The sequence below is a fragment of the Enoplosus armatus genome, chromosome 20, assembly GCF_043641665.1.
Source record: "Enoplosus armatus isolate fEnoArm2 chromosome 20, fEnoArm2.hap1, whole genome shotgun sequence".
Classification (NCBI taxonomy): Eukaryota; Metazoa; Chordata; class Actinopteri; order Centrarchiformes; family Enoplosidae; genus Enoplosus; species Enoplosus armatus.
The window spans coordinates 12,720,601-12,747,482 of NC_092199.1; the positions used below are offsets into that span (position 1 = coordinate 12,720,601).

Genomic DNA, 26,882 nt, shown 5'->3' on the forward strand with positions numbered 1-26,882 from the left:
CCTCCGTGGATAGCTATTGTCATGGCAACCAGGAATTAGCATCCTTGGATACCACAGTCCTCGCCCTCATCAGCTGCTTTTCTTCCTCACCATTGTTCTTCTTTTATCTCCCTCTCTCTCTCCCCCCCCCCCCCTTCTCTCTCTCCCTCCTTCCATTTTCTTCTGTCTGTTTCACCTCACCCTCATGACTATTGATTGCCTATTCTGTTTATGTTACACTCATTCCTCACAGGACAACTGATACTTACTCTCCCACTCTTCTGTCTGTGATGCTTGTTGCTTTCGCTTACTGCCTGATGTTATATGGATCAATTAGAATCAATGGAGATCCTCACTAAGCTAACGTTAGCTGGCCTACCCACTCACTCACCCGTTCACTCAATTTCCAACTGTTGCTAATAGTATTCCCCCACGGACATGACGGCTAAACGGTTTGGGTGTTACCAGAGCAACTGGCTCTTCTATTTATAGGTATTAACAAAGGTTGATACCAGTTGTTGTGTGTGTGTGAGCTTGTTAATACAAATTAGAAATGAGCTGTGCACATACCTACGTCCACTGACTGATTATGACAGAAAAGGATTTGTTTCCTTTGTCATGGCTGGATTTAGACTTCCAGATTTAGAACTTGAAGGTTGAACTTGAAGGGCCTCAACCTAACAACACAGTTTATAGCTATCAACGACTTCTATAAAGAGCTTCTACCCTCCCTCCCTTGTTTCAACCTTAATTCTGCCTCAGTGGTCTGACAACCAAGGGATTTTGCTTTCATATTCACAATCAATACTTCATTAGTGTTTTCAATGCATCTCTCTTTGCACTCTCTTTCATTGCAGTTGACCGAACACGTTTTGAGGAGGATACTGGGAGGAACCAATTTTTAAAATGCCCGTGGCAACATCCAGCTCAGACTCCGGTAAGTGGCTTGGTCTCGCTATGACGAGGGCATCCGTGTGCGTGTGTGTGTGTTAGTGAGAGAGATATCGAGAGAGAGAAGAGGGAGGAGATACTGAACGGTTCGTGGTTATTCCAGCTCTCAGGACATGTATCTCATCTCCCGAGTTCTAATGTGACTTAATGAGCTGGCTAATGGAGCGCTAAAACTCCAGCTTAGATCAGTCATGCCTCGAAGGATTTGCTGTTGTACTCTTCGTACTCATGCACACATGCACGTCGAATCTGCACTAGTGGCCAGTAGTACAAATGCACGCGAGTGCATGCACGAACGTACATTCTGATTTTTTTTTGGAGGCATTTTATTATGTATTGTACTGAAATAGTACAGTGTGACAGATTGTGATATTTTCAGTGTCTTGTATGGGTCATAGTTACTTTGGCAATTAAGATTTCAACTTTTTTTTTTAAATGCTTGTTTGAAGAAGGTTTTTTGTTTTCTATGAAATTGATTCAAATGTGAGTTTGGTACTACTTCAAGGCTGCTATGAGAGATACAATTAAAGTAAAGATGACTGCAACAGATAACAGACTGCTGGAGTTCAATAATGCTCCAAACAGTGCACCATGTCTTACACTGGACTCCAGGCCGTCTAAACTGGTTGATAAAACTGATCCCAGGATCAAAGTATGTGGCTATTTTTGCCTAAAATAACAAAAAATGAATTGCACCCTTGTGCAAAAGTTTCCACAGAATTGCTGGAATCCAAGTCATATTTGTCTCTCTTGTTGGCTTTGTATCACAGATAATTTTTAGATGTATACCTTGGCATTAATATCGAAATTGAACATGTAGTACTGTGACAGCAGTATAATTATATTTCCTAGTTTGAGCGCCAGAAAAGGTGCCCACATTAAACTCTAAACTGGCACAGAGCCATGCTTCCATGCTTTTCCTCTTCACTCAGCGCTGAGGGCACTTGATCCAGACACATAAATGATTGAAAAGCCACAGCCAGATATCTGGGAAATTAAGAGTCTCAGTATATTAGTTAATAGAGGACCAAATCTAGAACTCAAAGCTTTATAGTATTTTATCGTGCAGTAGTAAATCGCAACAGTCAGCTGCCTGATAGAGGGAGAAAAGCATTTCTACAGAGAGTTAAAATGTGTGTGGAGTTTCTTTTTTGTAATGGGCTGTCAGTCAGTGTTGATTTGTACACCAGCCGAGGGCTGCGTCTGGATGACTGGCATTTTTAGTAACACACAGTAAATTGTTTCTCCAAACCAATTCATGTCTTTTTCTAAATTTAAAAAACAGCATTTTCGTCAGAGGCTATTTTTGCGCCGGCTTAGAGAAGGGTCAGTTTTGATTTTAAACAAGAAGATATTTTTCAACTCCTGACAGGAACTCTGATACGCATTTCCACGATTTAAGAGTGGAAAGCACAAATATACATTTCCCAATAAGCGCTCTTCACTTACAGTGCATCTGCAAGGCTGGCTGTGTCTGTGTCAGTGATGTCAGTAGTGGAGGGTCATCACTCATATATGTGTCAGCTCCCTAGCACCGCCTCCTTTACCGATCCTCCTTCCTATGAGCCAACCTTCTGCTGCTCTTTCCCCCAGTTAACCCCCACAGGGAAGCCTGGAGGGAAAATCGTCCTGCCTCCTTTTCTCCCTCCTCCTAGAGAAAGCATCATACTTCCCTCCCTCTTTCTTCCCCACACCTCCCCACCCCACCCCACCCCACCCCTTCCTTTGCTCATGCACACAACCCTCTCTCGTCTCCATTCATTCATGCGGAGGAGAAGACGCTCAGCCAGGCATAGCTTATACACATTCACGTCAAGAGCAGGTGAAGAGGGAGGAAGGAGCGAGGAGCTGTTTTGGCAGAAAGAGGAGACAACCAGGGACAGATAGGGAGGGAGAGGGAGGGAGAGAGAGGGAGAGAGAGGGAGATCTCTCAGTCTGCTTCAGATACAGTATTGGGTGTGTTACTGTGAGTGTGTCCACTGTAGAGGTGTTGTTCACCATGGCTGGCAGCGTGTTTGGAAGGCTCTCCCTGGAAGAGGGGGACTCAGCCAACTCCCTTGAGGGCCTGGAAATCAAGCTTGGTGGAGAAGGTAAGGACACAAGTTCCCTACCTGCTGTTTGTGTGAGTGATGCAGGATGATTTATAAAACAGTTCTCAGGTTATGGAAGATATGCTGGACCAAAAACTGCGGGAGAGCCGAGATCACTGTTAAAATGCAACTAAGCAGGCGACAATATGCTTATGTACACGCAGAGGGCGGTTGAGGGCTAGTTGATGTTTTTAAATTCGCATTGCACCTGCTCCTGATGTGCTGGTTCAAACCTCCAGAGTGTGATGAAGATGAGCAGAGACAGATTAGGACCCAGGGCAGCATGTGATTTACAGGAATCCGAGGCAGCAGACTACAAAGACAGGAAGAGGCACGTAGAAAGACAGCAAGGTGCAGTGGAAACATGCCACATTTTTCTTAATTTAATGTGCAATGAGAAGCAATAGAGAGTGAGAGACAGAGAAAGGCACTCTGAGATAAGTAAAGAAAGCAAAAAGATAAGAAGTCATTACAAGTGGAACAGCCTGTGTATAAGCAAGTATGTATTTGTTCTTTGAATGACAATGCACGGATAATGTTTGCTCACACAGCATGGAGTGGAAAGTAGCATACATCCTATTCATTATTGATGGAGTTCATTTATATTACATAGGGTTGCATACTACACAGTAATATGTTCTGAATGTGTGTCCATATATATTTATGCACTGTTATTTCCTCACATCTATTTGATGTTGTCATGTTAAATTAGTCAAGGTTAGAGGCATCATGACATCATTGCCAAGTCTATTGCATGTCATACAGTATACTGTGTTGCAAGATATTGTCTGCTATGTAATGTAGCTTGACAAGACAGCCATAATGTATCACATTGTCTGTCAAAGCATTCGCATCCTGTCTATCAGTTCAGAGAGAGAGTGTGTGTGTGTGTGTGTGTGTGTGTGTGTGTGTGTGTGTGTGAGAGAGGGAGACAGAGGGAAGGATAAAGAGACCTCCAGTGCATTGTACATTCATGGCGAGTAGGTAGGAGGTCATTCATATGCAACAGTGTGCTGATCAGAGACAGCACGCTTGAAAGTGTCAGACTCCCAACCTTCAAATAACTCGGTGGCTCTCTCACTTTCACCCCTTCTCCACACACACACACACACACACACACACACACACACACTCCACACATACGCTGTATAATACACAGACTCTCTTCCCGCCAAACCCTCACACTATCAGAGGAATATTCTGTGTGCCTACTGGACTAATGAAGCAGTGTTCAAACACAGATGATGGATCATTGAGTACAGTGTGTTGGTAGGATTAGGCTGTCAAAGATAATCGCTGGGTTTCAAGAGAATGGGACAATTTAATTCTGTTCTGGCTGAGGGTATTCGATAATGTGGTGACACTGGCAATTATTTCATCGGTATCACACCCTGACGATCTCTGTTTGCACTTTCATTAACTGCTGCAGGGGAAATACATACACAGTCAAAGTCAAGATGTTCTGCCTCCAAACAGCAAGTTCAGTCGATGAACTCGTTCATGTTAGTTTCGCCCCAAAACTTCACATGAAATCGTCTCTCGCCACGGCTCTCTGTGGCCATGGGCTGAGGTGTAATGGGAGCTGCTGTCCATTTGCAAAATGTCAACAAATATCACAAGTGTTGTCTCCAGTGGTGACCTTCAGCCGGCTAACAAGGCGATCCAGCCCATGTCCCCATATCATGCCAGCTTGGAACAAGCATCACCATAGCGATGTGGAGGCTTAAATGGCAGCTCGTCCTGCTGATTGGCTACCCAAGAGAGAGGAGGTCAGGGTTGCCGTGTTTCCCCTGGAAATGTTGCCTTTCATGGGACAGTCATGCACAGTGTTGCATGACTGGTTAGACCAGTTACAAAACTCAAAGGATCACTATTAACCTGACAACATTATGCCACAATATACATTTTTTTTTCTATGTGTAGTTACTTTTTGCACAACTTCCTATTGCTAAACATGATATTCAGGAAAATAACTGCTTCATGGCCTTATTTCTGTGTTGAATTAGTGAAAACCTTCAAAACAGTTATTGTACACCATTAAGTCGTAATGACGGGATGGTAGGACTAAAGACGTTTTCGGCTTTATGTTAAATGATGAGGTTCTAACCTAACTGATGGGCAGTGTACAGGATTTATGGTTAAATGCCCTGAACATCCATAGTACACCCACATCCACAGTATAGGCGATATCAATTATTTTAGCTGAGAAGAGGTCCTCTGAGGACTGTGTGGGAGTGTACACACTGTAGATGATTGACTCTCACTCGTGTTAGCGCTATATAACCTATTAGGGCGGGAAAATTACCTTCAGGTACTTTAAATGGAGTTAAACATAATTTGTTTGTATCTATAACTTGTTAACAAGTTAAAGCTCCAAATACGCAGTACTACAAAAGTAGCTAATTTATGCTATTTAAATGATGTGACTTCTAGCTGCTAGCAGTGGGGCTTACCATGTGCGAAGCCAGAATAACAAGTTTTAATAAAACTTTCCTGTTCTTCCGATTCTGCTAACATTGTGTGAATGCATCATGATTAGCACAAAGTTTGTGGACCTCACATATTTCCCAGCACAGCTCCGCCCAACCTCAACCTGAGGACTGATCAGCCACAGGTGATAACACCTGTGGGGATGTGTCGGACCTTTAGATTGAAAATAAAGTTTCCCGCTGCTAAAAGTTGACATCAGCTACTGCAACTGCATTTGTACAGTAGATAATTCACATGCAAATATCTGCGGTCTATAATTATGCTAACCAAAGGTGGAGAGCTGTTTATTTGAAGGCAAGCCTGCTCAAGTTGTACACACACACACACTGACACACTCACAGAGATTGACCACACAAGTACATTACACAATGGATGTGCCCACACATGCTTCACACAACTTGTCTTGATGAGCCGGCTTGTCTCTTCAGTGACGCTCCATGAGGAGGATGTTGACTCAGTTATCCTGAGTTGAGCTCACATACACCGGAGCAGTGTTCACATGTCAGCTGTAGTAGTTGTATTCTGTATGCTCGGTGTTGCTGCCTGAATTGGAGAAGAAAACACTTCAGACTGATTGTATTCTGCAAGGACATCAATATGGAGAGAATCAAGCACACACCATAAAGACAAGAAAATCATGAACTTCATTCATAAATGATTAATCAGTTCTGGTACACACAAAGGAATATACTCCAATCCAATATAACCCACCAAGACATTAATCTTTCACTACCTGAGGGATTGATAGTAATTATATTTTGCCGTAGAGCAGGGAGCAGAATCAAATCTTAAAGCAACCTTAAAGTATTTAATAATGGTCCATCAAGGCCTGAGAGTATTTTATTATATAGAGGTGACTTTGGCAATTTGAAATAGTTTCGATGTCGCCCGCAACATGCTCCTTTCTGTCATTTTAATAGAGCGACGGAGAAATAAGACTGCAGTAACTTCCCACAGTGTGTCAAGGAAACAATGAGAATATCAATGACTTCTTGAGGAGAAGACTGCTCAGAAATCTGTCTGTTTTCACAGAACAAAGCAGGTGTTCTTACTGCAGAGTCACTCTGCACACTGAAAAGCTTAACATTGAAAGTACCCTGATTAACACCACCAGGTCTTTGCTGCGGCTGACTTTTAATGTCCTTTTCAGTGTAATTATTGGCTATACAATGAATTTTATGTCCATTTCCCCGACTGAGATATGTGTTGTTGTAAATACACGACAACACAGATTAGGTACTGAATTTATTGTTCCTCATGGTTCGATGAGAATCCCTCTAATCAGGACCATGATCAAGAGTTTTGTGATGAAAATAGCTGAGCTAATCATGTTTGAGGAAGTTTTTTTTATTGTTATTGAACTCATTTCCAGTAGTTTTTCTGACAGTTTCAATGAAGCACATGCTGCTTTGGTGTTTTGCCACCGTCTTGTTCCTTCAGATCTTAACGTTTTGTCCCCTTGTCTTTCATCATAGACATGCCAGTCTTCCTCTGCTCATGTAGTTATTTAAACTCTCAGAATTTAAAAAATGTATGTGGACACAAATAAAATCACTTTCTCATATAAAAGATAAGGGTTAAAGTTAAGTAAGATGCGATCCCATCACTAAAACTTTGATTAAGGTGTCAAATTGATGGGGTAAGAATTTTGTCCTGGCTGATAGAAAACTTATTAACAGAGGGGAAATGGTCTTTAGCTCACGACGTAGCGACACATTTTCAAAGTTACTCAACTCGTCCACAAGAATAAAGGCGCTGGATGCAAAAATAGCATCAATCAGTGTCCACACATTGTCTGAATTATGTAAGATTTCAGTCAAACAGATCTTCATCAAAGCATGAGAAAAGCCAAACACACACAGAACAGATAGTCTGCTACTGGGGCGTCATCAAAAGTATGGAATTGAGAATATTGCAAAGCATTAATATTAAAGCGACTATAATTAATATTTTTATAATAAATGTATAAAATTACAACGTGAAAACAATTTGACAATATGAAAGGGGTCGCTAGTAGAGCTGAACCTACAGAGAATTATCACCCGAATCTGCAGCTCCCCTCGGCCTTACAGAGCTTCATAGCAAGTTTATATTTTAAAGCCGTCCGGCCCACAACGTTACTGTTTCGGTTCACTCTCACCGCTCTCATAGCGTCTTTTTCTGCCTCAGCAGGCAGCTGTTTACAGTGAAAACGCTCTAAAACCCTACTGTGCACTACCTGCTCAGCAAAACGGCAGACAGACACAGTTAGCAACTAGCAGCTAAAGAGCCAGATATTTCCCTCAGGAGTAAACAAACAACACCTACTGTGCCAGTTTATGGCCTGCCCATTACCTGTTGCTATACTTCTTGGTAGAGCATTTACTGTATTTGCGGTTTATGACAGTTGGTTTATCTCAAGACATTGCAGCAGACGAGTGTTTTTATTGCCAGACACTGGAAGTAGAGTCAGCTGCACACTGTACTCCTCTGTGTTTAAGACCCCATGAGGATCCAGCATGGAGAAACACCAACACAACTGCATCTCCCTCATCTCTTCCTCCATGTTGCACCCCTCCCCTCTCCATCCTCTCTCTGTCTCCCTAACCGCCGCTCCATAGCAACAACCATCGCTAAGTGCTGGCTAAGAGGTTCATGTTCCCCCCGCTGTGCTCCAGCCACAAAACAATAACATCCCAGATTGTTTGGCTGCCTCCATGACATTGAGTTTAATTGTAAGTCTCCTTGGAGGTGAAGTCGTGCTCTGATGAGACTTTAAGAGACAAAAGCACCTTTTAATTTGGGTTCCTTGTGATTACATGTCACCATGGAGAGGAAGCTGTTAGTCTAGTAATCTTTGTTGAGAGGTGACGCAGGAGGCTCCCACAGTGTGTTATTATTGTACATTTTTATTAGCTGAATGACACATTTCTGACAAAGTAGCATTTTACCTTAATTTACCATTTTCTCTAAAGCTGGATTAAAACTGAATGAATCATTGCCACGTTTGTTGGCTTCCTTAAATGTCAGCTTTCTTCTCTAGTTGTTAACTTTTGAATTCAACATCTCAGTCTCTTGGGAACTTTTGATTTTTTCTCATAATTATTCATCTGCTCTACTGGGACTCCTCTTTCAGGAGTTTCTCCCCTTAAAGCCGGTGACACACAGTAGTGAAATAGTGTAAAAACAAGTCTTACTCAAGCATGAAAAAGTGATTTAATTTTACAACATTTCCCTGGAAGAGTAGCATCTGTAGAGCACATGACGCACATGTAGCTGTCGCAGCCTGTCTGCACACCTGAGTCCCTTTTTGTGCTCTTAAGCCCTCACCTGCTAAATGGAGTTCTCGAATGGTATCAAGTTACAGGGTGTAGTGTAGGGAATTTAGATTCACTGAAGCAAAAAATGACTTTTGCCTGAGTTCTTCCCTTTTAAAGGCTCAGAGAAGGAAAACAAAAAACCCTGACTATGTTATTACGCAATTGTCTACACGCAACTTTGAAGTTGATATGAGACGTGAACAGAAGAAAGATCAATACAGTTGGCGATTTGGAAAAAAAAGCAGTTTGGTCCTAGCTGTGCAAATTTATTTGAAGTTTATGCAAGGGAGGATGGCTTTGACAGCAGCAGTGTACACGATGAAATACTCCACCTGAATGCTAAAGAGAAAGTTGTTTCTAAAAGAAAGTTCAGAAAACAGAAAATAAATGTCTCCGTCTGACATTGACCTCGTCCTGTGTGAACTTTTGACCTGCATGGCCGATCCTCTGTTGTCTTTGCTTTGATGCTTGCCAGTGAAAATGAGGGAAGCAACCCTGTTTATCTATGTGTGTTGAGGGAAGAAGGGCAGTGGGTACCCGAGAAAGAGGACAAGTTGGATTTTTAATAATCTCTATGAATAATAGAACGACCCCAGGCATCTCGGCACTGGGAAAATGGCTATTATTCTCCAGTCCCTTTCACACCTTCTCATGATTCCTCTGTGACTTCCAAGCTCTGACAATATCAAAGACCATTCCCGTATTATTACTATATTTGATGTTTTTGTCCAACATCCTCGATGAACTGTGGACAGGCAGCTGTTAATGTGATCAGAAGTTTTGGTTCTGATTGGGGCCGGGGTGAAAGGGGAAAATGATTACTGACATGTGTAAATACATTAAGACAGCATGGACATGTTGAGAGAAAGACAAACAGCGGAGAGAAGTGAAAAGATGAGAAAAGGGGAGAAAAAAATCTCCACACGTCTAAGCGAAGCAGCGACAAGCTAACACTGGGAAAAGTGCCGATGTGGCAACAACACCGGCGTACAGTTGCGGTGATTAAAGAGAATTATGCAGGACCTGTAAGCCGAGCCTGCTGGTCTGATATTCTGTGCCAGGCGCAAATCTGGCAACTCTCCTGCTGGAGCAGAGCGGCCGTACGCGGGAAAATAAAAGAAAAACAAGACTTCGCTGCGGAAGACTCGTGTAATTGTTCATTTAATTTACTTATCAAATTATTCAGAGAGGGCGGATGGACTAGACTATAATCATCGAGGTCATCTTCCTCTGGCCTTCTTGCCTTTGTGGCTATCTCTCTTTTAACCAGCAAAGATGAGGATAGTTTCTTGTTTCTATGTCTTTTTGTATGTCGATATACATGTCAGAATACCTCCAGAACACCTCAGAAGAAGACCAAAAATAGTTTTCTGCTCATTCTCAAAATATCTATTACCTCATCACTCCTCTTTAAGCACCTTAACAAAAAAAACTCCCACTGTGCTCTGCTGAGCAACAGAAACATAAATCATTTGCCAGCTTCTTGACAGACCTGAACTGCACACAGAAACACACACATACACACACACACACACACACACACACACAAGTTTCTCTTCCCTAACCAGTGTTTTCACACCTCTCTAGAATATTCACTTGGAAACGTAAGTTTGGTGTTAAAAAGGGATAATCAAAAGAAAGAGGACATTTTCTGTTGGAGTCCACAAAGTAATTTTGTTGTTTATTGTCAATAGAGCAGCTGTACATCAATAAAACCACTGAATAGAATAATGGTGCTGGATTAGAGAGACTTATTCATGATCTCAAATGTGAATTCTTCCATCAAGTGATATTCTGTGGATCATTTATAACTATATATTGTTTAATATCTGTTTATTGATTTTTAGCCGTGGCTCGACGGTTAGAAATGTCGGTCAGTCCACCATTTTGGTCCAGCCTGACATATCGCGACAGCTGTTGGGTTAGATTGCCATGACATTTTGTACAGACCATAGACTTTATGGTACAGACATTTATGGTCCCCAGAGGATAAATCTTACTGACTTTGGTGATTGCCTGGGTTTTCCTCCAGGGCCACCACCAGGTTGACATTTTTGTTTTTTAGTGTGTAATTCATCCTGTCAGGAAGGTGCTACATGTTTAAAACGTGGTTAGAATTAGAACATAGAAAGCAATTGGGACGCTGCCTTCCAACACAAAATTAATTAGCTGCCCTCTAATTGGACCAATCACCTCTCAATGCTCTGTTATGCCCTTATTAGGAGACGACACCTATGACGTGGGTCGTGCAGGATCTGTGGTGGACCACCAATCTGCCTGCTTTGTGAAAATTAAAAGCCAGTGTTGTATTTTTAGCCTGGTAAACAAAGGCCTCGGTGTCTGTTGAGTAAATTGCAGCAGACTGTGAATAAAAATGCCCACTCTTCTGACAGTCATGTCTGCTGTGATTAATGCCTGCTGGTAGGTGATGTCAGTGTGTTTGGTACCTTTCAATGCGTCTTATTCCAAGTCAGTGGAGATGCTTTGAAGCTAAACTAAACCTCTCCCGACCTTCATCGAAATTGTTGACATTGCCTTGCATCTGCTGATTGATTAGTCGTCTTATTGAGTGATGTCTGTGGTTTAGCAGTTTGATTGTACATCTTTGAGATAAGGCTGCGTGTGTGCGTGCGCATGTATTTCCTTTATGGGCTTATCATCAATAATTCAAAAAATGCACCATTGACCGTATTAAAATCTGCTTGTATCCAGCCTCTAAATCAGTGTACAGTAGTATAGTGCAGGCATACAAACTGATAGACACAAGAAAATCATATGCAAACTAGTAAAGTGTTTATTCTCTCAGCAGCTTTGCTGTTGTTAAGCAGCTGTGTGTGTGTGCGTGTATGAACATTTGTGTAGGAGGGAGAGGGAGGAAGTTGGGAGTTGTGGGAGGAAGATACTGTCGCTTCTGACAGACTTAAGAGGAGGGTGACTGACAGAGGTGAAATTGCTTGGGAACGGATGTGAGGCAGATCCCTCCTCCCTCCTCCCTCCCGCTCAGTTTTCCTCCAGCCCCCTCTCGTTCAGCCATGTGGTGGGAACTACTGTAAATGTGCTCTCACCCTCCCTCTCTCTTTTTCTTTCGTCTATTTCCCATGGGTAACTGTAGAAAATGGAGGGGAGTGGAATGAAATAAACTCTTTTCTTTCTCTTTTTTTCTGTGTGTGTGTTTGTAGCCATGCATCAGGCCCTGGACACGCTGAGTGACAGCACAAGCTCCACAACTGCCAATGACCTGGACCTCATCTTCCTCAAAGGCATCATGGAGAGCCCAGTGGTGAGGACAACTTTATACTGTACACCATTAAATGTATGAGGAAATATGAATGTGTGTGTGAAACACAATAAAGGACATTTATTAGAGCTTTGTATTAGACTGTGTCCTGGGACAGACAGAGTAATGTCAATGAGAAAGGACTTCAACTTTAATGTAACTATATCACAATTACACGCCAACAACACAGCGTAGTTATATTAAGTTGGATGCCAGCTGCCAAATTAAGAATATTTTATGCATGCAAATTTACATTTAGCATTTTGCACATTTGCCTCAACATTAAAAATGTATTTCAATATTATTTACATGTGCCATTTGCTGCATGAACACTGACATGTAATGCATAACACATCATTATGTTTTCATAGAGATTCACATGCGTAATGAGAATCTTTATTAAAATCATATTGCAAAATGGAAACTTAATATTCACACCCATTATTACATTTGAAATTCTAATTTCAGCTTGCAACAATTATCTTAAAAAGGCAGCTTAAATTCATCAAGTGTAATCACATCACAGTGTTAATGGTCTTGCTTCATTGTTTTCTCATAAGTTGAAAATGCAAATTAAAGAGGAATTTGGTGTTTTATTTCCACTTGGCGTCACGGCGCACAGGCAGTGAAATTCAGACGAAAAACCCAAGTAATATATCAACATTCACAGCAGAGAGAGCTGCTGATGTTGTTGCTGGTGGTATATTGAATATGCTGTTGAGGTTGGATCGCTGAAAACATTAGAAAGGGTTTTCACTTTGATACAAAAATACAATGTAAATGTATCTTTTGCATGTGTTTGGCATATAACAGTATGTAGCTGAACAACACAGAAAATCTAAGGGATTGTTATTATTTCCACTGTTTCCCAGCTGTCAGTCATTTTAACGAGGCTGTACAACATTTCTATTGCCAGTCGGAGCAAAAGATTGAAACAGCAGTCTGTGAGCGACACAGTTACCCTTGACATGTTTGACAAGTTGACAAGTGCAGCTGGAGCAGCAACCCCCGTGATCAGTGGAGAATCCAGGAATGAATGGCAGCCATTTGATTTTAAGCTTATTTATTTACTCAAGAAACATGTTTGAATGCTTCAGTGGAGGATCTTTATTTGATTTATAATAACACAGAATTGAAAAGGACTCACTTGCACATTATTCATGGATCAGGCGAGTTCTCTGTTTATTGTACTTCAGGAAGGGTTTGAGTTTCTGTGGATGTTTTGATACAGTTTTCCTCAATGAAATGGGATCATTATTGGAATTCATATACACACTGCTAAAGCACTTGTATTACAGCACTCAAGAGGGATTAAAAGGGTGGCTATACTACCTAGACACACTTGATATACATGCATTGTTCTTTTTTGTCCACAGCCTGTTTATCTGTGAGAATGAGCAAGATAAATTTTCAAATCCATGTTGCATTAGTACAAATTTCTCTTGGGCAGTTGCCCAGACATCGGATTAAAGCTTGTCCTGGATGGAAGCAAATCTGTGAAGTTATTCCAAGGACACTTTGCCTTTTAGCCAAGAAAACTCAGACATGGCGGGCAATTGCCTTTTGTTGTTTTGACTGGTCTCAAAAACTTTTCCCACTAAAATAACATATATCATAATATATTCAAACTGTTCAGACCTTTCAAATAGTATTCACCCTCTGTCTCTCTTTGATTCTGAACGTTTTAGATGTTTGTGAACAAAGTTTGAAATTCGTCCTCATTACATAAAGCTATGCTGCATGGAATGGTGCTGTATGAGACTAAACAGAAACTTAGAATATGTGCAACCTATTTGTAGACACTTTTGTGGAAAAGCATTATTCTCTTATATAGCTGATATACATCAGCACAATCAGCTGTTTGTTTCAGGTCTCGCCACAACTTCTGGACTTTGACCAGAAATCCTCAAAATTCTCCAACCTTTCTTCAGATTGCTTTGAATTACACTGAATTACACTTAACCTCCAGCACTCACATGAATGAACTCAACAGTGATTTGATCCACAACAGAGTTCATAGTTTTGTTATTGATGGCAAATCATCCAGGTAACTACCCCCAAACCTTGATGCTGCCACAACTACATGTGACCACTGCTCACTGAGTCATTCCTGGTCAGAAAATTCACACATAAATTCATCCGTTCAACAAACCTTTTTCCACAACTTCTGACAATCATCTGTATGCTTTCTAGCATTAAGTTTCTTCTTTTTGAGTAGTGACATCCACCTGCTGTTTTTCCAGTATTTCAGGTTTTGCAGTCATGAGTAGTGAGTGTACCTGAACACTGTTTACTTATGTTGGATGTCTAAGATAATGAGCAACAAACATGGTGTTTATTCCTACACTGAAGACTTGATGAGGTTTCCCCCTCTGCATAGAAGCAGGTCTGTACAAACATTTCTTTGGTTCTCCTTGAGCAAAGTCTCTCTTATGAAACAAATCCCAACTAGCTCTCCATTTCTACATGGAGGAGACAGCGATGTTGCTGTTACGGAGTATAGCTTTTTGAAGTGACGGGAGAAGAGTGAAAGAGCTTAGCAGTGGCAGACAGTCTTTTCAGAGTTTCATCCCACTGCGTCTCATGTTCATGTTCTCTGGTGTTGAAGTCTTCCTCTTCCTCTTCTTGCCAAGAGCACAATTTCACAAACATTTTAAAAGTGTGGAAGAGAAGGAGAAAGTACACTGCCGTGCACTGCAAAAGTATAGATGCAGTTCACGTCATATATTGAAATGTATTATTTTCCTTTTCCTTTATGCTGTCAACAGTCATTAGTATGGATTACCACGTTTATCTCTCTAACATTACACAATTGGTGTTGGCTGATGTGCACTGATGTGTGATCTGTTTGTGGGCATGAGGTTACTCTGTCCAGGGAGATGCATTGGTCGGCGGGCTACTTCTCAGACTCAGACAGAGCCGGAGGTAAAAAGCTGTGCAGTTTCATCCAGTAATTCAGAGGCAGTTCTGTTCATTCAGGAAAATTGGAGATGGACTATCCACAGGGAGCAGCAGGAAGTACTGCATCAAAAGCTTCCGTAATTCTGAAAACAGAGCCTCTTCTATCCCTATTTCTCTCTCGGGCTCTTTGTTTCTTCTTCTTCTTTTCACTTAAAACTGATTGATATCCTTTGCAGAAAACTCTACATGTATGTGTTTGTTTGTGCTGTGTGTTTGAGAGAGTTCTCGGTGGTTTCCCGCAGTATTGATGAGCAGTCTCATAAAAGATGAATCTGCTGATGCAAGCTATGTGTAAAGACGCCTCGCTGAAGGATGTGAAAAAGGATTTCCAATATGATGGTTTCTCTTGACCACATGACGAATCTTTCAACGCTTAACAAGCTCTCAGTTAATGTGCTGAGAGCAGAAAGACCACGCTAACAGAAAGATAGAGGGGCAGAGCGAGGGTCCATGCCTGTGTGCATATGGCATGGTGACTTCAGTGAATTGTGCTGATTGCACCACACTCACTGCAGAATGATGCAATCAGCACAACCTGCAATTCTATAATGAATCTGAATGATGATTAGGTCCACAATGAGCAGATATTGACAACAGGAGCTATCATCATGCAAAAGAGCTTTCACAGTGCTTGATTATTATCAGCTATGACTGTGGCAGTGGCTCATCGCTTGACTCTATATCTAACTGATCCATCAGGACTACTGAGCTGACGCTAGCTTTTAGATATTTAGTTATGTACCTTTTGCCTCCAAATCAATAAATTCTGGTGTTGTACAAAACGGTGTGTGCAAAACAATTGAGTTATTATTTGGCAAGCCGTCAAATCCTGACAATTATTGCCCCATTTCCTGCCAGCTATTGACATTTAGCTAAAAGTGCAGAAACAGAAATGATCCAGCTACACATGCTGTAGTACACCTCATCCAATGTAGCACTCAGGCCACACAGTGATGTCAATTACACAGCAATGACTGTTTAAAGTTTGCTCACATTAGTTATCATAAGCTACTGGTCATACCAGACCAAGTTAGGCTGTAGCGGCAAAACCCCTCAGTGTATTGAATTAAGCACAAGTGCGTTTTGTTGCTGATGAATTCAAGATGAAGAATGTATTATTTTTCATTTCCGAAGTTACTGATTCTTGCTTTAACTAATCTTTTCCCTTTTATCACTATTGATGACCGGTGGAGAAGAGGAGGCTAGCCAACTAAACCAGAAAGCCATTAGAAATACAATTATAACACTGCTTTGTCATTTTCTTTTTGCCTCGAGAACGGCAGTGCTCATTAGTGTTTATATCTGAAATGTCTAGGTGAAGAGGAGGAAGATTAGTAGTGTCTTATAATTACAATGGAAGAGACATTTTGAAAGCCACAAATTTCAATACTTGGCAGAGTAATTGGTATCAATGAAAGACTATATCAACAACCTGAAAAACTGATACACTGTAAAATGCACAATGTAATAAGACTGTACAAAAACATGCTTATCTTAGTCATTTAATCTCTGTGAATATAACCAACAAATTTAAAGTGGTGTCAAAAGAGACCCATGCCTCAGATATTTTGTTAGTCACGTCCATGGCTTTCAAAACAGTGTTATCATATAGCATAGTGTCCACGCTGGCATGTTGTCCGAGGGCCAGACACTCACAGCTCGCTCCATCAGGTTACAACGAATTCTGCCAAAACACCAAATGAGTAAAGTCCTGCTGCCGTATCACTGAACAGGACTGAAGAGCTCCGTGTGTGTGTGTGTGTGTGTGTGTGTGTGTGTGCCACGACGCGTGCGCACTTGTGTCTCTTAACACACAGACATGCGTACGTGCGTATCCCGCATGTGTGTGTTTTAGTCCATATGCACATAAGTTTGTCTGTGCGGGTGTGCGTGCTCCCGGTGTGTGCACTAAGCGTGTACTAAAGTACATAATGTTGATTTGTGTGCCAGACTGTGTACATGCAGAATAAGGAGAATATCTGTGTATCTGTTTGTGTGTGTATGAGCACCATATCCTGTCTCCCTGCAGGGATTCTTCCTCTCTTCCTCAGCAAACAAACAACGTGGCTGCCAGAGGAGTCTGCAGTCCCACCAGAGAAAACCTCTGAGGGACCGCCTGACAATGTGAATCTTCAAATACAAAAGATAGCTTGGTGTACAGTTGCACGTCGTGCTACTGTAAATTATTTAATTTGCATGTGGTTTAGAAAAACTGTTAGTAATTGGGTTCAGTAGAATTTGAAGGGTTTATACAGTATCTGTTTTATTTTTACCTTATTCATTTTCATCATATGTCAGTATAGAAAACTCAAAAAAGTATGATGTATTAACCCAAGTTTGTTCACAAAAATTTAACAGAAATATCCCCAACCAAAAGATCCAGATCCAGGATACAAAATGATCCTGAATGCGCTGGAAGGATAAATGAATTCATGTTTTATCTGTGACCCTGGACCAGAGGTGTGGAAGCCATGAACCACTGAAGCCTGTGTCCTTGGCAGCAGCGGAGGAGAAAGAGGAAAAATTAACGTTCCCTGAAATATTGATGTTTCACAGCAACTCGCTGAAAAACCTACGGGGCACAAGATTTGACTCAAGTTTGTGCTGAGTTTTCTTGCTTTTTGTATAATTCAGTAAACATTTATGAGAGCAGGCTGTGTGTTGTTCTCAGCAGGGGTTGGTTTCAGGTTGCTGTTTGTGCTGTTTGTTATTGTGCCCTTTTCTGTGTTACTGAATCAAAACAAACAGTCCCGCGGAAGTCAGAAAACATTTCATTATAACCCAGCAAAGTGCATTAACTGCTCATTGAGAAGGAGCGCTAATGGAACTAAATGTCCATTTGTCGACACAGTGATATCAGAGAATCAGGGAATCCTGGAGAAGTTACGTAACATCTGTTTTTACATTTTGTAAATCCCAGGCCCATGAGCAGTTCGAGGAACCCAAGCTCGAGGCTGTGAGGGAGAACAACATGGAGCTGGTCCAGGACATCCTGAAGGAGCTCAGCCCGCTCGCACAAAGGAGCCAAGCAGCCGACGAGCTGGTCCGTATCCTGAAGGAGCCTCACTTCCAGGTCTGAAGAATGGGGCTTGCATCTCGCAGCACGCTGTAGCTTTAATTAACAGGCACTCAGGCTAAACCTTTGATTACTTTTCAAAGTGATGTTCGTGCTTAATGATGCATGTTGTGCTAGCATGGATTAAATTGATTTGGAGCTACAGTAGATTATGTGTTACAGTCCATGCAGCGTCTGACAATAGCTGTGCACAGACCAGAACAAGGACACCTGATTTGTGCGGTATAACATGATTCTATTACCATCTTACAAGATCCTTTAGTGGAAAAAAGCCTATTTGTCATTGTCATCTTCAGTTTTTGTGTCACTTGCTGTTCTGCTCACAGTCCCTCCTGGAGACCCACGACTCTGTGGCGTCCAAAAACTACGAGACCCCTCCCCCCAGCCCCTGTTCCTTCATGGACGCAGCCCTCAACAACCAGCCAGTTCCCCCAGACGCAGTCAGGATGGTGGGCATCCGCAAAGTGTCTGGCGAGCACCTGGTAAGCCTGCTCAGTTAAGGAGCAAGCCATTGTAATCGCTGAGGCAGACTAGAGCCCTCCTATAAATTGTAAACAGATAAAACTCCTCAATAAATGGTATGATTTATGTTTTGAGAGCAGCGCACGCACTCAGTATAATGAGATGTTTTTGTAGCATTGTTAAAAATAAGGGGGATTTATCTGCAGCAGGTTGACATGTTGTTGATTTATACCAAGGACTCAGGCGCTCTGATGTCTCACTTTCTACCTTCAAACTTTCTGCCAACTGTCTGTGGAGTCACAGATCAGTTGACGCCGTACTTTAGGAAGTTACTGGTGCCACAAAATGTAAAATGTGAGGAAGCGTAAGGAGGAACAACATCACCTGACTGTAATATACCTTTCAAACATGCACACACACCCTGAAATACATCTGTATTTAAGCCTAAATATCTTCTTAATGGAACAGTAGGATATTTTTTTGCAACCAGTGTCTCATGGCCATTACAGTAATTGCACTTTAACTGCAAAGCAATGGAGGACATTGTCCCACTGTTCTATCTAGTTGTTGGTCACCCGTTAATAAAAGTTGTAATTGTTCTGAGGAGTTCAAATTTGTGTTTGTGTGAAATAGATTCAATGTTGTTCAGGTCTAGTTAGTCCATTTAACATTTGAATATTATATTTTGACTGTGGCTGTGGCTGTGTGTGTGTGTGTGTGTGTGTGTGTGTGTGTGTGTGTGTGTGTAGGGAGTGACATTTCGAGTGGAGAGTGGCGAGCTGGTGATTGCCAGGATCCTCCATGGCGGCATGATTGACCAGCAAGGTCTGCTCCACGTGGGCGACATCATCAAGGAGGTGAATGGCAAGGAGGTGGGCAACGACCCCAAAGTGCTCCAGGAGATGCTGAAGGATGCGAGCGGCAGTGTGGTGCTGAAGATCCTGCCCAGCTACCAGGAACCACACACACCAAGACAGGTCAGCTGGGGGGAGATACACAAATCAAACCAAATACCACAATACACAGTGCTTTACAGAGGACAGAAAACCAAGAAATGTAGCATAATAAAATGAATTCAATAAAAATATGAATTAAGCGAATAAAAAAGCACCTAAAATTTGGACTGAAGTACAGTACTTGAGTAAATGTACCCATCCTGAAATAGATATTGTACAAAAAGTTCTGATTAGTTTAAAAGGGTTCTGTCATTTCCATCAGTCAAGTAAGTACAACTCCCTGCCCTCCCTGGCATCCTCCCTGCTGTCTGTAACCTCGTACGCTGTGCCAAGAATCATATATCTGATTCTACAGCGGGACTTTGGAGATGACTTTGGCTATTTTGGCTATAATACCTGCATTACAGTTTTGTCACTTTTCCAAATGCAGAGTAATTTTCTGCTCATACATAATGGATCAATAATGGAAGTGTTCACGGACAAGAAAAAGAGTGCACCCACAGATGGCTCGTGACATTGGAGTACTTGTCTTTTTTTCCTCCCATGGTGAGATTTAGAGATCAGAAAGATTATTTTAGTTTGTTGGATGTCAAATGTTTGTTGGAAATTACTCAAGACAGCTTTAACAGCTGAACACTCTCAATTCCTAGGTGTAGTCGTGGCTCTCATTGGGTTGTGCTAGCTAATGAACACTAGCTTTCTAAGAGCCAGAGGAGGCTAGTCACACTGAAAATGTGACCCAGTTTAGAGTGAGGGGGAAATACAAGGGTTATCTTGCCTGGTGATGTATTGCCAATAGGATGGGAGGATAGAGCACATCAGAGGATGCAGTGTGTACAGCTCGAGATGTGTTGGGCACAAGGCTCTGTGACTGATTGGTCTCAGCAGTAGAGAGGAGGAACACTAGAGCTTGAAGAAGCCGTGTCCAATGAATTCCTTACACTAGACCAAAATATACTAGGACATAATCTACAAGAAAATTATGTAGAGAGGGTTTATGCGCTAGGATTATTAGCACAGACATACATGTATTTGAAGCATATTGTTGCTGTTTGGTGAAAAAATCTCCAAAATTTCTGGAACTGAAAAGTCAGTTTTCCACCGGATGAGAATGCGAACAGTCGGTCAGTCCACCACTTTGTCCAGACCAAAAGATCTGGACAACTGTAGGATTGATTACTATGAAAGTTTGTACAGATATCCATACAATAGTGCCCAGAGGATGTTTCCAATTTTAAGTTGTCCAATACTTTGGTTTATTACCAAATACCTAAAGCTAAACTAACAACATTCCTCAGCTGTGCGTTGTACTAATTGCTAATTAGAAAATGTTAGCATGCTAACTTGCTAAACTAAGATGGTGAGCATATGTTACCATACTAGCATTAGCATTTAGCACGGCTGTGCTTAAGTACAGTCTCACAGAGCTGAGAAAAAAATCCCATTTCCCACTGTTCTGGTAAGACCTGTGGAAACTGAGGACAGCAGCCAATCTGGCAGAAATGCTCTAAAACAGCTTTCATGTAAGAAAACTTAATACCCTCCCATTTCTTAGGGTTACGCGCTGAAAAGCGAATGCTCTGAGTCATGTTTTTCTGTCTTTCACACGTTTCTAAAGCTGTAGACGTTCCTGTAAGAAAACATTTCCACAGTATATCGTGTTAAGACCTTCGCTTTGTGAAACCAGAGTGTTCAAGTGTGTAGTTTTCCTTTTCTTTGTGGTATCAGCTCCGGATATCAAAGTGCCTACTTGAACACTTAATAGCGGCTGTCTATCAGAGACATTAAAGAACGATTTGGCTGTGCTCACACTGTAAAGAGCTGTGTAGGTGGATGTTGTACCATGCGAAGAGTTGCGATGATTAGAGTTGTTCCCAAAAGTTCCAGCTGTCTGTGTTTCACGCCTGTAGCTCGGTCATGGCATGGTGACTAAACTTAACTGACAGCTGCCTTTGGCCAGTTGAGACTGAGTGTGTGTGTGTCTGTGTGCATCTATTGTGTCCTTACAGGGAAATGAGACAGACACACAGACACACACACACACACACACGCATTACAGTAAGGGCTGGCAGCCTTTTTTTTATGTTCATGCATCAGTTCAGTACGAGAAAAGGCGTCAAGTGTGGGGGGATGGAGGGGATGGTTGCCATGGCTACAGATTTTGGCTCTCTCTCTCTAACTCTCTCTCTCTCTCTCTCTCTCTCTCTCTCTCTCTCTCTCTCTCTCTCTCTTATTTCTGTGTCTCTCTCCCTGTCTTTCTCTCTCTCTCTGTCTGTCTCTCAGACTCCTTGTCCTGTCAGTGGGGGTTGGGATACAGGCTTTGGTTTATGAGCTGAATCCTGTAGCCTTGAGATGTAGGGAAAGTGAGCCGAGAGATGGAGTAGGCTTTAAGTGCACAAGGCTGTCTCATAGTGATGGACACTTACTCACCCAGTCCATCTACCACTGATCATGTATTGTTCATACACCTCACCACAGGCAGCATTTCTAGCCTGTTTATTCAATGAAATGTGTACTTTTTCTGCTTTGACATCCATTAGAGCGATTTTACTGACATGTTCCCTCTTTTCAACATCTTTATCCATTTAGGCCTTTGTAAAGTGTCACTTTGACTACGATCCATCCCATGATAACCTGATCCCCTGTAAGGAAGCAGGGCTTAGCTTCAGTAGTGGAGACATTCTGCAAATTTTCAATCAGGAGGACCTCAACTGGTGGCAGGTCAGTTTCAACTACATACAAAGATATCCAACCTTTTTGTGCATCCGTTGCTTGAGCTACGACTGAAGAGTTTTTTTATTCCCTGCCTTGGTCGCTCTTTCTTTGTGTGTGCGTGTTTCCCTCACAGGCCTGTCACATAGAGGGAGGCAGTGCAGGTCTAATTCCGAGCCAGCTGCTTGAGGAGAAGAGGAAAGCATTTGTGAAGAGAGACCTGGAGCTCGCTACCACAGGTACACTCTCACAGAGAAGCACTTCTCATTATGCAGATTCGACACAGACTCCTCGCCGCACAAACACACCGGCAACAAAGACAACATCTGCTCCTCTCCATATCATACAAGCATTTCATCTGGCGCCGGGGCCGCTCATCCTCCCCTCACCTCTCCAGTCTGTTACTCTGTCAGTGAGCGCTGGAGAACTGGTAATGAGCATCGGCGTGACTCAGGCGGCTTGATCCAATCTGCTGGTTATTAAGCTGCAGGGTCTGACATTCACAAACAGCCCTCCCCAAGAAGAAGGAGCGTTGATTGAGGAGTGCCGATAAGACCCCAGTAAATACAAGCCGGATCAATAATCATCTCTTCTCTTTTGAGATGTGGTGTGAAAAGAGGCTGTGTTCCTTTAGATTTATCTGCTCGGCACAGAGTCCTCAGCAGCTACAAAACAGGTGGTGAGTCACAGCCAGCCGCATGCCCTTCACTTGTGGAGGAGAGGAAGATGACAGCCCAACTGTACTGCCCTTGGAGCCTGGGAAGGACACATCTGTCTGCTAGCACACTTTCCCCATATTATATACCAACTGAGAGCATGATCTGAATAAAACATTTTAACAGCTTATTTTTGGGCGGTGAGGTCTGAAATTGTTGATCCAATCCATAGATTAAGAAAAATACTTCATCGTTAGCGCTCTGGCTGTAAAGTGCACAGAATATCATGTCAATGTCATCACAGCTTGAGGAGTTGAATTCTGACACGAAAATGAGCAACTGAGGTCACGTTTGCTTCAACATACGTCTCCGTTCATAAGACATTCTCTCCCCAGTGGTTTAATAATCTGCCATATTGAAAAGACGCTCAGCAGATCAACTAGTCACAGGTGTTCTCTGGCAGCAGATTGGCTGCATCAATATGGGTGCACAGTGCCATCTAGTGGCATTGTCGCCCTTTAACCTTCTAAGACTTTGGATTTATGAGCCAGCAGTGCTTTCAAAGACATTTTGGCTTGATAGTTAATCATTTTAACAGGGACTTTGTTGAAGTGGCTGGCAGAGACAAGCACCAAAGGTTGGAGGTTTTATGGTGTTTTGTGTGCTGCTGTCTGTCTCAGGTCCCCTATGTGCTGGGATGGGTGGCAAGAAGAAAAAAAAGATGATGTATTTGACGACCAAGAATGCAGGTACTTTAAACTCACCACACATAGTACAACACGGCAGCCTCTGCTTTGCATGAATTGGACAACATGTTTATTGTCTGCGTTTTTTTTCTGACTAGAATTCGATCGCCACGAGCTGCGGATATATGAAGAGGTTGCCAAGGTCCCGCCCTTCAGGAGAAAGACACTGGTTCTGATTGGTGCACAGGGGGTCGGCCGTCGCAGTCTGAAAAACAAGCTGCTGGTGTCGGATCCCCAGCGGTATGGCACCACCATCCCCTGTGAGTGCAGCCATTCATCATCACACTAATCCTCATATTCACATGTCATTTAGTAGTTGATGTGTTTGTCATTGTTACAGTGTCTGTTGTATTTGTTGCACACTGTGTTAATGTTGTCATTTTGTGTACTGTTTTTCACTTGAGTTCATTTCTTTCTTTGTCATCTTGGTATTTTCCCCTTCTTTTTGTGATTTTATCATCTCATTTTATCAGTTAGTGTCTGTATTTGCTCTGTGCAAATGACCTATTCCTGCCTCTTTGTATCCTTCAGTCACCTCCAGAAAACCAAAGGTGGATGAGAGAGACGGCCAGATGTACTCCTTCATGACTCGCAGCGAAATGGAGTGTGACATCAAAAACGGCCGTTTCTTGGAGCACGGCGAGTACGACGGGAACCTTTACGGCACTAAGATCAACTCTATACACGAGGTGATAGAAACAGGAAAGATCTGCATCCTGGACGTCAACCCACAGGTAGAGGAAGCTCACATATGTACGCTTATCTTCACTTCCTCTCTGCCTCTTGCTTCTGTTCCTCTCCCAACTTCTGTCCATTATTTGTCATGTTTTCCAAAGTAAATGACTCAACTTTAAAATTATACATTCAAACGAATTATTATGCACGGCTTGTTGCTACTGAAGTATTTTCAGGCTAAGCACATCATCAATATTTATCAGAAAGGATATCTTAATGATCAGCGTTACTCGCTGGGAACACTCGGCTGATCTTATTTACACACATTAGCTTGATACATTTGTTAGATGAAGACGCTGCAGTTGTATTTTAATCACATTCTCAGTTTTACAATTGCGTGTGTGTTCCAGCTTTTGCCATTGCTTCCTGTGCAGCGATTGTAAAATATCTTGCGTAAATTTGTTTTTCACTGAAGGCTCTCAAAGTCCTGCGAACGTCGGAGTTCCTGCCCTATGTTGTGTTCATTGAAGCTCCGGATTTTGAGGTTCTCAAAGCTATGAATAGGTCAGCCATTGAGTCAGGAGTGGTCACAAAACAGTTAACGGTGAGTGTGTGTTCTCTTAAAGGCCCTGAAAACCTGTTCTCTCATTCATCTTCTGCTATGACAAATAGGGTCCTACATAAACACACAGTCTTGGAACAGTTTTGGTTATTTCACATTAGAGATTGCTGTCTCTGCCGTTTTGTCTGTGCTCTTTGCACTGGTAAGATGTGGGCGGGGCTTTGTTGGTAAAGGGTGATATACTAGGTCATATACTTTGGTACACCAATTAGGATTTAAGGTGATGATAGTTGGTGGGTACTTTGCCTATGTTTGCTGTGATCAAACCACTCCCACACAGTTGTGATGAAGCATATTAGCTCAGTGTTAAACTATTTACACTGAGGATGTTTTTTTTCAAAACTTAAATTTTGATTATCACAAATATTTAATGTTGCTGATAAATACTTCAGATTTAAAACCGATTTGCAGGGGCTTTAAAGTCAGTGGTCCTGCCTTTTAGAGTCACCCTGAAATAGTTAGTTATGCATCAAAAGAAAGCTTGTTGTATTAGTAATAGGAATACCTAATGTGTTTACACAGCATAGAGGGATACTAACAAGAAAGTTGCATTTCTACCGTTTGAATTATGTAAACTAATTTAATTTCAGTTGTGCACCAATTTCACTGTTTACTCTATTCTTCCATCCAAGTAATTGTCTGCTCATTGCATTTATTTCCACCCAATCGTCTCACTGTTCTGCTCCGCTCCCTGCAGGACTCTGAACTAAAGAGGACGGTGGACGAGAGCGAGCGCATTAAGCGGGCCTACGGACATTACTTTGACCTCTGCATCATAAACGACGGCCTGGAAGCAGCGTTCCGAAGTCTACGGTTGGCGCTGGAGAAACTGTCGACGGAGCAGCAGTGGGTACCTGTCAGCTGGGTCTTCTGAAAGTCACCAAGAGCTCAGCAGCAAGGTGCCAGGGCCTCAGGTCGAAGGTCGGAGGACGATTTAACTTTGGTAGCTCCAGAAGGGGTGCTGTCTCCGTGCAGTCATTGGTGGTGGATGTCTGTAGTGAAGGGCCAAGCGTCACGATTGAGTGCAAATGACCAGCCTCATGTAGAGCGTTTTTGTACAAACTTAGTGTTCCTCCATTGAGCCTAACGTCAAGTTGTATTTTATTTGTCAGAATTGGAATAATTTTCTTGATATCCATTGAGAAGGATTTAGAGTTGATCATGAGGTCTAGTGCAATAGTGTGAGTGAGTGTGTGTGTGTGTTATCATAAATGTGGAAATAGACTTGACTAGAGTAAAGAATATGTTTTTGCAGATAACACTGCTCATTTGAAGGATATTAAACTTTTTAGCCTTTCCAAATCTTAAAATACTTAATGTAGTGAAATGTTTACATTGGATTGGTAGGACAGATTGGTTAAGGAAAGATACCAAATGTCATATTTGTATGAAATCCTTCTATATTTTACCATTTGATCATACAGTATGATTGTATGTGTTCAGAAATGTGCTTTATCTTGTGTCTCCACTAATTTTAAAAATGAACAGCAATAGTCAAATTTTAAACATATACATGCAATATGTCCACTCACACACACTCAAATAAACACACACACACACACAGATATACACATAAACACAGTGAGAGCAGTGGAAAATTCTTGTTGAGACATTTTGCATTTATTTTGCAGTTTTTCCCCTTTTTTAATGTTGATTACATTGTACATTTGTTGTCCTATGCTGGTAAAGCATCTGATTTGAGGGTCCAACCAATGGGTCACAGTGTCTGACTGCTGCCTGCTTGATTCTGTTGGAGATGTATTTGTAGCACTGAGAACACTTAAACCTTCAAAGAGAAAAAAAAAAAGTGAAGACGTAGCCTACAACATGCACTGATTGTATAATGAAGGCAAACATATTACTTAACATTACAGGTCGGACAATTGATAGAAGTTGTCTGGTTTCATTTTTTTGTTATTTTTGATGTACA

The 26,882-nt window shown here is 41.9% G+C and overlaps 1 protein-coding gene across 4 annotated transcripts; it reads left to right on the plus strand.

Moving 5' to 3' along the window:
* The first annotated feature begins 2,929 nt into the window (after nt 1-2,929).
* Nucleotides 2,930-25,901, plus strand: mpp2b (MAGUK p55 scaffold protein 2b). Of its 4 annotated transcripts, XM_070926838.1 has the most exons (13): nt 2,930-3,020; nt 11,989-12,089; nt 14,801-14,808; nt 17,952-18,120; nt 18,450-18,605; nt 19,335-19,562; nt 22,131-22,262; nt 22,390-22,492; nt 23,590-23,658; nt 23,754-23,915; nt 24,187-24,389; nt 24,806-24,934; nt 25,650-25,901. In XM_070926838.1, the coding sequence occupies exons 1-13, from the start codon at nt 2,930-2,932 to the stop codon at nt 25,824-25,826; spliced, it is 1,728 nt and encodes a 575-aa protein (XP_070782939.1). In that variant the 3' UTR covers nt 25,827-25,901. The 4 variants fall into 4 exon arrangements, with proteins under 4 accessions (XP_070782939.1, XP_070782938.1, XP_070782942.1 ...); XM_070926837.1 differs by lacking the exon at nt 14,801-14,808 and having other exon boundaries at nt 17,968-18,120; XM_070926841.1 differs by lacking the exons at nt 2,930-3,020; nt 14,801-14,808 and adding an exon at nt 15,006-15,011 and having other exon boundaries at nt 11,991-12,086; nt 17,968-18,120.
* Nucleotides 25,902-26,882: the final 981 nt, after the last annotated feature.

Bases quoted from the DNA above. Each gene is read 5' to 3' on its own strand.
- mpp2b (XM_070926838.1), top strand. From the start codon at position 2,930: ATGGCTGGCAGCGTGTTTGGAAGGCTCTCCCTGGAAGAGGGGGACTCA. The intron at 22,263-22,389 runs GTCAGTTTCAAC...TTTCCCTCACAG, and splicing joins AGGACCTCAACTGGTGGCAG to GCCTGTCACATAGAGGGAGG. The intron at 22,493-23,589 runs GTACACTCTCAC...TGTCTGTCTCAG, and splicing joins CCTGGAGCTCGCTACCACAG to GTCCCCTATGTGCTGGGATG.